This window comes from Phalangium opilio, unplaced genomic scaffold (assembly GCF_054372755.1).
Source record: "Phalangium opilio isolate 3A_F unplaced genomic scaffold, DU_Popi_V2 ptg000662l_1, whole genome shotgun sequence".
Taxonomy (NCBI): domain Eukaryota; kingdom Metazoa; phylum Arthropoda; class Arachnida; order Opiliones; family Phalangiidae; genus Phalangium; species Phalangium opilio.
Window position 1 is genome coordinate 726,213 of NW_028324246.1, and position 11,415 is coordinate 737,627.

General features: G+C 37.6%; 1 protein-coding gene across 2 annotated transcripts; it reads right to left on the minus strand.

Moving 5' to 3' along the window:
- Positions 1-304: 304 nt before the first annotated feature.
- On the minus strand, positions 305-5,004 carry LOC149588208 (paraspeckle component 1-like). Of its 2 annotated transcripts, none has more exons than XM_089862865.1 (9): positions 4,861-5,004; positions 4,712-4,775; positions 3,324-3,646; positions 2,509-2,566; positions 2,001-2,247; positions 1,296-1,588; positions 1,167-1,221; positions 1,066-1,108; positions 305-641 (listed from the first exon to the last, which is right to left on the minus strand). In XM_089862865.1, exons 2-9 carry the CDS (start codon positions 4,758-4,760, stop codon positions 399-401), a joined length of 1,311 nt encoding a protein of 436 aa, XP_089718991.1. In that variant the 5' UTR covers positions 4,761-4,775; positions 4,861-5,004; the 3' UTR covers positions 305-398. The 2 variants fall into 2 exon arrangements, with proteins under 2 accessions (XP_089718991.1, XP_089718990.1); XM_089862864.1 differs by having other exon boundaries at positions 4,837-4,994.
- Positions 5,005-11,415: the final 6,411 nt, after the last annotated feature.

Genomic DNA, 11,415 nt, shown 5'->3' on the forward strand with positions numbered 1-11,415 from the left:
CGTTTTCCGATACAGGGTTCATGGTTCATAGAACTGTGTTTGTAACTGAGTTGGAGACACTAATAATGCCACCTATCGCCCATAAACAGAAACATTATGCCTTGCCTTTGTCTTTTCCAAAAAATACGACTTTGGCCTATTGACACTACTAGGTCTGTGGATCTTGGAGTAATTTTCAGTGCATTGAGTAAGTATTAAATTTATTCTAGGTGAGCGGTAGCTTCCTTAGATAAGACTTGATACTGCCTCTAATGTATAAGGAAGGTTGTAACTTTTTGCTGCTTTGAAAAAACACGTATTGGTCTTATAGCGGGTGAAATATTTTTATTGTTTGCATTATTAACGAGAAATTACATTTATTAAAAGATTATTTCAGTGTGAATAATGCCGCATCGTGTTTAGTTTTGGTATCTTCCTCTTTTAATTGAGGTAGTGGCGCCACGTCGCCATTCCATCGGAGATCTTTTACTGGGAATACCTCTTCCACGGTTAGTATTTTTGTATTCTTCAGTATAATTTCCGTATCCTTGTTGATCCAACGAACTTCCATAATTGGAAGTACTTGGCAAATGCTCATCGTACGGTTCTTCATAGCTGCTACCGGCGCCATAATCGGAAAATTGCTGGGATTCACTTTCAAACTAGGAGCAAATGCAAAAACCCTCATCAATGCAAAGTGTTTTGACTAATTTGCTTTGCCCTAATTGCAATCATCCAACCTTATAGATAGAAACAAAAAGTACACTTCTTTCACGGTTCCCAGCCTTTGGCTGTAGACCCAACTTCTACACGAACCAACCAATCAGAAAAGAGTCTTTTTAAGGTCAAAGTTTCATAGAAAATAGTACTCGTGGCAACCCAAAAGTTAATCCTCAGTACATCGGCTACTATACTGAGCCTATTTTCACGCATATTCTCTGTGCGTCGTCATGTTAATCATGCGCAAAGGGGGTTTCTCATATTACACGATGAGAAGTATAACTTTTTGTTTTTATACTGATATACTTTCGGTTATATTTATACCGCAAGCGCTACTAAAAACATATGAAAGATATAAATGTTTACGCTATCTTGCGGAACGGTTTCTGAATTATCCTTTTCCTTTTCTCTAAAATATAATTAAGGCATTACAGAACTTGCATCTACAGGAAGAAAATATTATTTACCGTAACTCAAGTTGTCTTCGTAACATTTCTCTTTCTTCATCAAGATGTTTCAGCCCTTCAAACAAATGGATTAATAAATTAAGGCAAAGTCATGAGGACTCGAAGAGTCAGGTAAATGATGATACTAACGGTCTTTCAAAGTTCTCTCTTCAACCTTGGCCATACTCATTTTTTCTTCCAACAACCTTTTCTTGTTTTGAATATCCATTTCAAGTTCTTCCCTTCTTTTCTTCGCATATCCGTATAATTTCTTCCATTCCATGGCAATGTCATGTTCCCAAGTACCGGGTTCCGTGAAGCGAGGTTTAGCATTTCTTTCTTTGAAATAGTTTGGATTGTTTCTTTTTGGAATGGTTTTCTCCATAAGCCCAACTTCTTCGTCATTCTCGTGATACGGTTCTACTATAATTGCTTGTGGTGAACTGAAAATGACACAACCTGATTAAGATCATAACCCCTGAGATCTTAAAGTAGGTTTCTTTATGAGTTTTTGTTGTAGTTTCCAAATTTCCTTGAAATTTCCAAAAACTAAGCTAAGAGATAGAAGGGTATGACGTTTGCATACGTAGTACTGACACTACTATAACTCCTCCCCTTTCCGACAAAATGGCGATGAGCTTTACACAGTGGAAGGCAAGTGGGGAAATGCGCCTGATATTGGCTTAGCACAGCCTGAGATTTTCACCCCTTGGACCCACTCCCTATATGTACAAGCCCCACCCACATCTAAAAGTATCATCGCATTTGTTCTTATGTTTCTTTTCTGTTACACCCACTTTCAAATTTTCCAATTTTTGTAATTTAAAAGGTCACACGTTATAAATAGTCACAAACCCAGTAATGACAAAACAGCCCTCTGTGCACTTGACCAAAGCCCTTCTAGCTGCAGTTTTGTTGGTGTAGGTCACTATTCCTTGACCCATCGATTTTCCCTGGTCATCCATAATGACCACGGCTCTTTCAACTTCTCCAAAGAACCCGAATGAATACCTGAGCAGCTCATTTGATACAAGCGGGTGCAAATTGCTAACCCGCAAGGAAGTACCTTGCTGGGACGCAAATCTAACAATGATGTGTTTGCCTGCAATTTTTTAAAAAATATTATTAAACGAAAAACTTATGTTAAAGCAAAGCGCGGGTCACGTGATTCCCCTACATGGTGACATTCCTCCCAAACTCCGGGTGTAGCTTGGCGAAGGCTCAAGTGGGCGGGATTTATAAGTGCACGTATAAATCCCGCCCACAAATGCATCCTGCCTTCGCCAAGCCAAAACTGGAGTTCCTAAGGAAAGTCAACTTGTAGGGGAAGCACGTGACCCGCGAGTTGCTTTAAATTTCTTGCCATTTATGATACTGCAGTCAAGAGTCGCCTTGGCTAAACAAGCGTTGGCTTTTGTGTCCTGAAAATATTATAGAAATTAATTGTATTACAATAATCTAAATCGCATGTTCGTGTAATGCGTGTAATTCCGATGTCCTATGAAAATATCCCTTTTAAGGTTACAAGATAGGGCTTCGCTAGGGAGAACTAATTTTCTGAAAACTTCATGTTATGTGAAAATCAGGGATTGCGGATACTATGAAAGGGACAACCTAGTGACACGTCATCTTATTTCACCAAGAGACAATGAAGGAAATAATCCTAATTGATGTAATGTTGAGTATTTCGTTAAAATATTTCTGATTTTCAAGAATTTTTAAATTTAAATTTAATAAGCAGGAATTATGAAAATGAAATTAAATAAATATTTAGGTTAATTTTAATATTGAATTAGGTTCAAACTATTAATATACTGAGTATACTATTTAAAACAAAAATTATACGCTTTTGATTTAAGTACTGGTATTTTAAATATTCAACAAATTGATATTTAGTTACCTGTTTTCTATTGTTAAATACTAATTTAAAATAATTATTAATAATAATAATTGGTAATAATATTTTAAATAGCCTAAATATTTATGGTATTATTAATATTATATAATCAGATCAGATCTTACTTAGAGGGCCAAAATTTCCATAAAAAACTAAGAGGTTAAAAAGCCTCGTTTTCTACAGGAATTTTAGTTGACTCTTTTTAAGATTGGAACTGACCATAATAATGTCTATAATTCTTTTAACAATTAATAATAGTGATATTAATGATAATTGTTTACCAATTTAAGTAATCCGTATTCTCCTTGAGCGTTGATGTATATTTCGGAGACCTCGCCAAAGGGCTCAAACATTTGCTTAAACTCCTCGATGGACTTGGAAACATTACCAACAAACAATCTACATCGACTATTGAATTTCTTGGGTTTGATAAATTCCGGTTTGGTTTTCAAAAATACGGTAGAGGGAGGGGCTAGGGCTAATCTTTTGGCCGACACATCTTCGCCCGAATCCTCTTTAGAGTTTGATTGTTCGTGCTCTGGGGTTCTTTCCAATCTCACGTTAATTACAGTGCTTTGTGGGTTACTATTATTTGTAGTTGCATCTATACAGTAATTAATTTTAATTATAATAATTTTAATAATGATTAAATTAAAAAAACATAGTTTTATATATATATTTTAAGTGATTCAAAAAAGGGATACCGTGAATTTATGTAATATTCGAAAATTATTGTTGTAATTAAGATAAGTAATTAAATTTAAGTATATAGATGTATCTATACAGTAGAAAAATTAGATAAGTGTATCTAGGGACCGTTCATAAACAATAGGGAGCTGCAAGAGGGGTGTGGCTTAAAATGGCTCCTCCCCTTTCCACCAAAATCGCTCATGATTGGATAATGAGGGTCTGAAGCTTAATAGGGGAGCCTTCCCCCCTTTGCCACTCCCTATGACGCACTGCTTTGTTTGTGACGTGAGTTTATGAATGGTCCCTTGTAGTTTGTAATTTTTGTGACTAGATTACGTTAAAGACAAAATTAGTTCATGGTATTTCAGAAAATATGATTATAGACTTTTCCAATGGGAGAGTTTGTACCAAGTTACAAACGCCCACTTGCAAAAGTAGTAATTTTAGTTTGACATTAACATCTTAGAATAAAAGATACGAAATATACTTCAGTGACCCTTTAGATATATGACAATATTAACAATAAGATTATAATAGACACACATATAAGTAACCTTCAAGGTAGCAATTAATTATTCACTATGAATTTTCATTCTTATGTACAATAAAGTTAACATTTGTAGCAGGATGGACCCTAGGTAGTAATTGAGGAAGTGTACACAGGAATAAAGGCAAAGTTGAAGTTATTCATATCTCTATAAGTATCTCAAGAATTCCCTGTCACCCCAAAGTGGCCCTATGTTCCCCTGGTAATAGTGGTTAAGTTCGTGCCCCCCCCCCCAATAACGTAAGATTGGTTTGAAATGGGGGTTATGTGGTGTATCTGCTACCTTGGACTAATCCAAGCTGCTGCTACCAAATAACTAATAAAGAAGGGGTTGGCAATAAAGTTGAACACTGTCTGTACGCGCAAAAGGGGTGAAGGATGGCCAGGGGTCTTATTATTAGCAACGACATTACTGTCTTAATTATTGATTACCAGCGTATCCAGTGCTTATGGGCCTACGAATATAGTCCAAGGAATCCATTTGAGAGTTGGAATTCTGAGATAGGAATAGTATAATTAGCTGTCATTAACATTATTTGTGGTAGGAATACTATTACTTTAATGAAACGTTATGGTTTTACCAAGGAGGATTACGTCTTCACCTTGCTTCGCTGAATCCAACTGCCTTCAATTCAATTTACCAAGTAACACAATCAAAACTTCAAAAACCTAAGGCGAAACTTCTACGGGACTCACGACGGAAATATTCGGGACGCTACTAAATTGCATAAGTTTACAGGAAACCAATTTTTTTGCATAAGGCCGCCATTTTCAAAAGTTTGCTTCCAAAATACTAATTTGCATAAATTCTCACCTTTTCTTGCATAAGGCCAGTATTTTCATTAGTTTGCAGCCAATATACTAATTTGCATAAAATTCACCAACAAACGTCCCCATGCATAAGGCGGCTAATTTCAAACGTTTGCTACAAGAATACTAATTTGCATAAATTTACCGAAAACTCGATGAAACTCATGGTTTTTTCAAGGAAACCTATTAAGTTATTTACGCTCATAATTTAGCGATTAATTTTATAACATAATATCAAGGGTTTCACAGGTTTGAAACCAAATTTATTTTGCATAAAAAAGTATAAAACAAGAAAACTCGATGAAACTCATGGTTTTTTCAAGGAAACTTATTAAGTTATTTACGCTCATAATTTAGCGATTAATTTTATACCATATTATCGAGGGTTTCACAGGTTTCAAACCAATTTTATTTTGCATGAAAAGTATAAAACAAGAAAACTCGATGAAACTCATGGTTTTTTCAAGGAAATCTATTAAGTTAATTACAACATTAATTTAGAATTTCCATTTCGAATTTATATTACCATTTCACAATTAAATTTTATTAACATTAAGTTTTTAACGGGGATTTTTGACATGCATAATGTTTAACAAGGGATGGTGGAATAAAGTATAATGGGAACATGGCATAATAACGAACAGGAATAAAATATGTATACTTGGAATAGTGTTTATGCCGTATTTAAAAACTGGAACTAGGTATGGGGGAAAGAACAAACTCGTAAAATGTCATTCCTGGACTAAAGTATTAATGACCCTGAAGCGAGTACTGCAGAATAAAGTAGGCCTATAGTTGGATTACCGTATTGATCAGAGTGGTCTACTCGTCGCCAACCAACACACAACGGCGAAAACATGAATGGGCAACACTAATTTCTTGTTGATGTAGAATTATTTAGCCATGGTAGGAGGAAATTTATAAATTTATTATACTATGTTGAAATAACAGAGAAAAGACATAGCTTAGCTTAGAATAGCTTAGCTTCGCTTAGCTAAGCGAAGCTAAGCGAAGCTAATCTAAGCGAAGCTAAGCTAAGCTAAGCGAAGCTAATCTAAGCGAAGCGAAGCTAAGCTAAGCTAAGCGAAGCAAAGCGAAGCCACTCTAAACCACTCTAAACCACTCTAGCCACTCTAAACTACTCTAAACCACTCTAAACCACTCTAAACTACTCTAAACCACTCTAAACCACTCTAAACCACTCTAAGCCAAGCTAAGCGAAGCTAAGCGAAACCAAGCTAAGCGAAGCTAAGCGAAACCAAGCTAAGCGAAGCTAAGCTAAGCGAAGCTAAGCGAAGCCACTCTAAACCACTCTAAACCACTCTAAACCACTCTAAACCACTCTAGCCACTCTAAGCCACTCTAAACTACTCTAAACCACTCTAAACCACTCTAAACTACTCTAAACCACTCTAGCCACTCTAAGCTAAGCTAAGCTAAGCTAAGCGAAGCCACTCTAAACCACTCTAGCCACTCTAATCCACTCTAAACCACTCTAAACTACTCTAAACCACTCTAAACCACTCTAGCCACTCTAAGCTAAGCTTCGTTTAGCTTCGTTTAGCTTCGTTTAGCTTCGCTTAGCTTCGTTTAGCTTCGTTTAGCTTAGCTTAGCTTAGCTTAGCTTAGCTTCGTTTAGCTTCGTTTAGCTTCGCTTAACTTCGTTTAGCTTCGTTTAGCTTCGCTTAGCTTCGTTTAGCTTCGTTTAGCTTCGTTTAGCTTCGCTTAGCTTCGTTTAGCTTCGTTTAGCTTAGCTTAGCTTAGCTTAGCTTAGCTTCGTTTAGCTTCGTTTAGCTTCGTTTAGCTTAGCTTATTTTAGCTTAGCTTCGTTTAGCTTATTTTAGCTTCGTTTAGCTTCGTTTAGCTTCGTTTAGCTTCGCTTAACTTCGTTTAGCTTCGTTTAGCTTCGCTTAGCTTCGTTTAGCTTCGTTTAGCTTAGCTTAGCTTAGCTTCGTTTAGCTTAGCTTAGCTTAGCTTAGCTTCGTTTAGCTTCGTTTAGCTTCGTTTAGCTTAGTTTAGCTTCGTTTAGCTTCGTTTAGCTTAGCTTAGTTTAGCTTCGTTTAGCTTCGTTTAGCTTAGCTTAGCTTCGTTTAGCTTAGTTTAGCTTCGTTTAGCTTCGTTTAGCTTCGTTTAGCTTCGTTTAGCTTAGCTTCGTTTAGCTTCGTTTAGCTTAGCTTAGCTTCGTTTAGCTTCGTTTAGCTTCGCTTAGCTTCGTTTAGCTTCGTTTAGCTTCGTTTAGCTTCGTTTAGCTTAGCTTAGCTTAGCTTAGCTTCGTTTAGCTTCGTTTGGCTTCGTTTAGCCTCGTTTAGCTTAGCTTAGCTTCGTTTAGCTTCGTTTAGCTTAGCTTCGTTTAGCTTCGTTTAGCTTAGCTTAGCTTAGCTTAGCTTCGTTTAGCTTCGTTTAGCTTCGTTTAGCTTAGTTTAGCTTCGTTTAGCTTCGTTTGGCTTCGTTTAGCTTCGTTTAGCTTAGCTTAGCTTCGTTTAGCTTCGTTTAGCTTCGTTTAGCTTAGCTTCGTTTAGCTTCGTTTAGCTTTGCTTCGTTTAGCTTAGCTTCGTTTAGCTTAGCTTAGCTTCGTTTAGCTTAGCTTAGCTTCGTTTAGCTTAGCTTCGTTTAGCTTCGTTTAGCTTCTTTTAGCTTCGTTTAGCTTAGTTTAGCTTCGTTTAGCTTCGCTTAACTTCGTTTAGCTTCGTTTAGCTTAGCTTCGTTTAGCTTCGTTTAGCTTCTTTTAGCTTCGTTTAGCTTCGTTTAGCTTCCTTTAGCTTAGCTTCGTTTAGCTTCGTTTAGCTTCGTTTAGCTTCGTTTAGCTTAGCTTAGCTTCGTTTAGCTTCGTTTAGCTTCGTTTAGCTTCGCTTAGCTTCGTTTAGCTTCGTTTAGCTTCGTTTAGCTTCGTTTAGCTTAGCTTAGCTTAGCTTAGCTTCGTTTAGCTTCGTTTGGCTTCGTTTAGCCTCGTTTAGCTTAGCTTAGCTTCGTTTAGCTTCGTTTAGCTTAGCTTCGTTTAGCTTCGTTTAGCTTCGTTTAGCTTAGCTTCGTTTAGCTTCGTTTAGCTTAGCTTAGCTTAGCTTAGCTTCGTTTAGCTTCGTTTAGCTTCGTTTAGCTTAGTTTAGCTTCGTTTAGCTTCGTTTAGCTTCGTTTGGCTTCGTTTAGCTTCGTTTAGCTTAGCTTAGCTTCGTTTAGCTTCGTTTAGCTTCGTTTAGCTTAGCTTCGTTTAGCTTCGTTTAGCTTTGCTTCGTTTAGCTTAGCTTCGTTTAGCTTAGCTTCGTTTAGCTTAGCTTCGTTTAGCTTAGCTTAGCTTCGTTTAGCTTAGCTTAGCTTAGCTTAGCTTCGTTTAGCTTCGTTCAGCTTCGCTTAACTTCGTTTAGCTTCGTTTAGCTTCGCTTAGCTTCGTTTAGCTTCGTTTAGCTTCGTTTAGCTTAGCTTAGCTTAGCTTAGCTTAGCTTAGCTTAGCTTCGTTTAGCTTCGTTTAGCTTCGTTTAGCTTAGCTTATTTTAGCTTAGCTTCGTTTAGCTTATTTTAGCTTCGTTTAGCTTCGTTTAGCTTCGCTTAACTTCGTTTAGCTTCGTTTAGCTTCGCTTAGCTTCGTTTAGCTTCGTTTAGCTTCGTTTAGCTTCGTTTAGCTTAGCTTAGCTTAGCTTAGCTTCGTTTAGCTTCGTTTAGCTTAGTTTAGCTTCGTTTAGCTTCGTTTAGCTTAGCTTAGTTTAGCTTCGTTTAGCTTCGTTTAGCTTAGCTTAGCTTAGCTTAGCTTCGTTTAGCTTCGTTTAGCTTAGTTTAGCTTCGTTTAGCTTCGTTTAGCTTCGTTTAGCTTCGTTTAGCTTAGCTTCGTTTAGCTTCGTTTAGCTTAGCTTAGCTTCGTTTAGCTTCGTTTAGCTTCGCTTAGCTTCGTTTAGCTTCGTTTAGCTTCGTTTAGCTTAGCTTAGCTTAGCTTAGCTTCGTTTAGCTTCGTTTGGCTTCGTTTAGCCTCGTTTAGCTTAGCTTAGCTTCGTTTAGCTTCGTTTAGCTTCGTTTAGCTTAGCTTCGTTTAGCTTCGTTTAGCTTCGTTTAGCTTAGCTTCGTTTAGCTTCGTTTAGCTTAGCTTCGTTTAGCTTCGTTTAGCTTCGTTTAGCTTAGTTTAGCTTCGTTTAGCTTCGTTTAGCTTCGTTTGGCTTCGTTTAGCTTCGTTTAGCTTAGCTTAGCTTCGTTTAGCTCCGTTTAGCTTCGTTTAGCTTAGCTTCGTTTAGCTTCGTTTAGCTTAGCTTCGGTTAGCTTCGTTTAGCTTAGCTTAGCTTCGTTTAGCTTCGTTCAGCTTCGCTTAACTTCGTTTAGCTTCGTTTAGCTTCGCTTAGCTTCGTTTAGCTTCGTTTAGCTTCGTTTAGCTTAGCTTAGCTTAGCTTAGCTTAGCTTCGTTTAGCTTCGTTTAGCTTAGCTTATTTTAGCTTAGCTTCGTTTAGCTTCGTTTAGCTTATTTTAGCTTCGTTTAGCTTCGTTTAGCTTCGTTTAGCTTCGCTTAACTTCGTTTAGCTTCGTTTAGCTTCGTTTAGCTTCGTTTAGCTTAGCTTAGCTTAGCTTAGCTTCGTTTAGCTTCGTTTAGCTTCGTTTAGCTTAGTTTAGCTTCGTTTAGCTTCGTTTAGCTTAGCTTAGTTTAGCTTCGTTTAGCTTCGTTTAGCTTAGCTTAGCTTAGCTTAGCTTCGTTTAGCTTCGTTTAGCTTCGTTTAGCTTAGTTTAGCTTCGTTTAGCTTCGTTTAGCTTAGCTTCGTTTAGCTTCGTTTAGCTTAGCTTAGCTTCGTTTAGCTTCGTTTAGCTTCGCTTAGCTTCGTTTAGCTTCGTTTAGCTTAGCTTAGCATAGCTTAGCTTCGTTTAGCCTCGTTTAGCTTAGCTTAGCTTCGTTTAGCTTCGTTTAGCTTAGCTTCGTTTAGCTTCGTTTAGCTTAGCTTAGCTTCGTTTAGCTTCGTTTAGCTTCGTTTAGCTTAGCTTAGCTTAGCTTAGCTTAGCTTAGCTCTGTTTAGCTTCGTTTAGCTTCGCTTAGCTTAGCTTAGGTTAGCTTACCTTAGCTTCGTTTAGCTTCGTTAAGCTTAGCTTAGCTTTGTTTAGCTTCGTTTAGCTTCGTTAAGCTTAGCTTAGCTTTGTTTAGCTTCGTTTAGCTTCGCTTAGCTTAGCTTAGGTTAGCTTATCTTAGCTTCGTTTAGCTTCGTTTAGCTTAGTTTAGCTTCGTTTACGAAGCTAAGGTAAGCTAAGCTAAGCGAAGCTAAACGAAGCTAAGCTAAGCTAAGCTAAACGAAGCTAAACGAAGCAATACGAAGCTAAACGAAGCAATACGAAGCAAAACGAAGCAAAACGAAGCTAAACGAAGGTAAACGAAGCTAAGCTAAACGAAGCTAAACGAAGCTAAGCTAAGCGAAGCTAAACGAAGCTAAACGAAGCTAAAAGAAGCTAAGCGAAGCTAAACGAAGCTAAACGAAGCTAAGCTAAACGAAGCTAAGCTAAACGAAGCTAAACGAAGCTAAGCGAAGCTAAACGAAGCTAAGCTAAGCGAAGCTAAACGAAGCTAAACGAAGCTAAAAGAAGCTAAGCGAAGCTAAACGAAGCTAAGCTAAACGAAGCTAAACGAAGCTAAACTAAGCTAAACGAAGCTAAACGAAGCTAAACTAAGCTAAACGAAGCTAAACGAAGCTAAGCTAAACGAAGCTAAACGAAGCTAAACGAAGCTAAGCTAAGCTAAACGAAGCTAAACGAACCTAAGCTAAACGAAGCTAAACGAAGCTAAGCCAAACGAAGCTAAACGAAGCTAAGCGAAGCTAAACGAAGCTAAACTAATCTAAACGATGCTAAAGGAAGCTAAACGAAGCTAAACTAAGCTAAACGAAGCTAAACGAAGCTAAGCTAAGCTAAGCTAAACGAAGCTAAACGAAGCTAAACGAAGCAAAACGAAGCTAAACGAAGCTAAGCTAAACGAAGCTAAACGAAGCTAAGCTAAGCGAAGCTAAACGAAGCTAAACGAATCTAAAAGAAGCTAAGCGAAGCTAAACGAAGCTAAACGAAGCTAAGCTAAACGAAGCTAAAAGAAGCTAAGCGAAGCTAAACGAAGCTAAGCTAAACGAAGCTAAACTAAGCTAAACGAAGCTAAACGAAGCTAAGCTAAGCTAAACGAAGCTAAGCTAAGCTAAACGAAGCTAAACGAAGCTAAGCTAAACGAAGCTAAGCGAAGCTAAACGAAGCTAAACGAAGCTAAACTAATCTAAACGATGCTAAACGAAGCTAAACTAAGCTAAACGAAGGTAAACGAAGCTAAGCTAAGCTAAACGAAGCTTAACGAAGCTAAGCTAAGCTAAGCTAAGCTAAACGAAGCTAAACGA

Coding starts and splice junctions, on each gene's coding strand:
- LOC149588208 (XM_089862865.1), bottom strand. CDS start 4,760: ATGGATTCCTTGGACTATATTCGTAGGCCCATAAGCACTGGATACGCT. Junction 1,589..2,000: donor GGCTGTTTTGTCATTACTGG/GTTTGTGACTAT, acceptor TGTCATTTTCAG/TTCACCACAAGCAATTATAG. Junction 1,222..1,295: donor AGAGAGAACTTTGAAAGACC/GTTAGTATCATC, acceptor ATTTGTTTGAAG/GGCTGAAACATCTTGATGAA.